The 1799-nt window shown below is 65.2% G+C and overlaps 1 protein-coding gene across 2 annotated transcripts in view; it reads left to right on the top strand.

Moving 5' to 3' along the window:
- Nucleotides 1–273: 273 nt before the first annotated feature.
- The window catches only part of PDE9A (phosphodiesterase 9A), a 104513-nt gene continuing 102987 nt past the window's right edge, over nucleotides 274–1799 (top strand). For both annotated transcript variants that reach the window (XM_010834920.1, XM_010834919.1), the window contains exon 1: nucleotides 274–389. In XM_010834920.1, the coding sequence (XP_010833222.1) occupies nucleotides 321–389 (69 nt within the window). In that variant the 5' untranslated portion in view covers nucleotides 274–320. The remainder of the gene's footprint in view (nucleotides 390–1799) is intronic.

Raw genomic sequence — 1799 nt, 5'->3', positions numbered from 1 at the left:
AGGGCAGTCGGAGACCGGCTACCCACTTGGCCCAGATTACCAAGGCGGCTGGAGTCAAAGGGACGATGAGGGGGCGTGCCTTAAAGTGGGAGGGGAGGAGAACGGAGTGTAAACCCGGGAGAGAGGCGAGAGGGGGCGGGAAGGAAAAGGAGGGGAGGTGGAGGAGGAGGAGCCGAGCCCGCGGCCCCGCCCGGCGGCGCTCTGGTTGGCTGGCCCCCGCGTCCGCCCGCCGCCCGCCCCCTCCTCCCACGCCCCGCCCTCCCCGCGGCGGCTGGCGTCGAGAAAGTACAGTAAAAAGTCCAAGTGCAGCGCTCGGCAAGATGGGAACCGGCTCCTCCAGCTACCGGCCCAAGGCCATCTACTTGGACATCGATGGACGCATTCAGAAGGTAGCCCCCTCCCCAGCCTCCCCCGCCGGGCTGCGAGCGCCCTCCCCGCGCGCCCCTCGCCGTGCCCGCCTGCCGGCAGCTCCTCCCCGGTGACCGCGCGGGGTCGCGGAGGCGGGTGGGGGCCGGCCAGGGGGACGTCGGCGGGGGAGGGGTCCGCGGTCCAGCGCCCGCGCATCCGCGGAGGCGGCTGCGGCCTCCGACAACTTGGGCCGGGGGCGGTGGGGCTCCGCGGGGCAGGTGTCCCCACGCGCGGCCCGGTGGAAAGGGGCGACCGCAAGGGGAGTATTTTTTCCTTTCCTTGGGCAGAGCTTTCTTTGTAACAAATATGATTAGGCTGAGTTCCGACGTTCCGAGGCTGGTCCATTAAACCTTTAATTTCCGGTGGAAGGACCCTGGAACAGTCGCCCCAGGAGCCGGTGGGCAGACCCGCGGGACGGACCCCCCGGACAAGGGGTGCGGGGGGGGCCGGGAGCGCGAAGCCCCTGCGGGGGCCGGGCACCACTTCCTGCCTAGCGGGGAGCAGGTTGGGGCGGGTGTCGGTGGAGGCTGGCACGGCAGGAGCTGTCGTCCCCCACCCCTTCGGTTCCTCATCCCAGCAGGTGGGCAGCCCTGAGCCTGGAGGGGGTGACCCGGGGCTGCTTCACCTCCTGGGGACTGCGGAGAGACCCTATGACCCTCCGGACGAGCTCTGCATTCAGAGCATCTCCTGCTTCTGATTGGCAGAGAGGGACAAAAAGAGAGCTGGCTTGGAGGACGCTTCTCTAAGCTCCCTCTGAGGTCCTGGGGGTTGGGGAGAGGAAGGCCATAGTGAGGGAAATGCTCCAGCTGGACACTTCAGGGAAGCCGTGCATCCGCCGCGGCTCACTTTGCTCTTCCCAAGGCTCATCCAGAGCGGGGAAACAGGCGGAGATGCCCCAGCCGGGCACAGAGCAGGCGCCAGGGCTTCGGTGTCTGGGGTTCTCAGACACCCTCTGCCAGCAGCCTCACTCTCGCCCCATCCCCTGCTTGATCCCAGGAAAGGAGAAGTGTGGGCTTCCCTTCCTCCCCTGTAGCCCACTTCATTGGAACCAGATAATGGGGAGCAGGGGCTCTGAAGCGAGGGCAAGTGGTCACTAGGCGCAGGACTCCCCCAGATCCCCTGGCTTCCAGAACTGGGCATCTGTGACTGCACAGGAATTTAACAGCCTCCCCAGAGGGAGAAAGGGCCCTCTGCTGAGTACTCCCATGCTCCAGCATGGGCACGTGTGCACAGACATGCACACACGGACACACACATGTGCACATGCATCCACACACAGTGTGCACATAAAATGTGTGCACACACATACACACAAGCGCACACACGTACACACACCACATACAGACACACAAGTGCAAACACACAGGCAAAGATGCACACATACACACAAA

Source organism: Bison bison, unplaced genomic scaffold (assembly GCF_000754665.1).
Source record: "Bison bison bison isolate TAMUID 2011002044 unplaced genomic scaffold, Bison_UMD1.0 scf7180017864037, whole genome shotgun sequence".
Lineage (NCBI taxonomy): Eukaryota > Metazoa > Chordata > Mammalia > Artiodactyla > Bovidae > Bison > Bison bison.
This window is presented reverse-complemented; position numbering and strand designations above follow the sequence as displayed.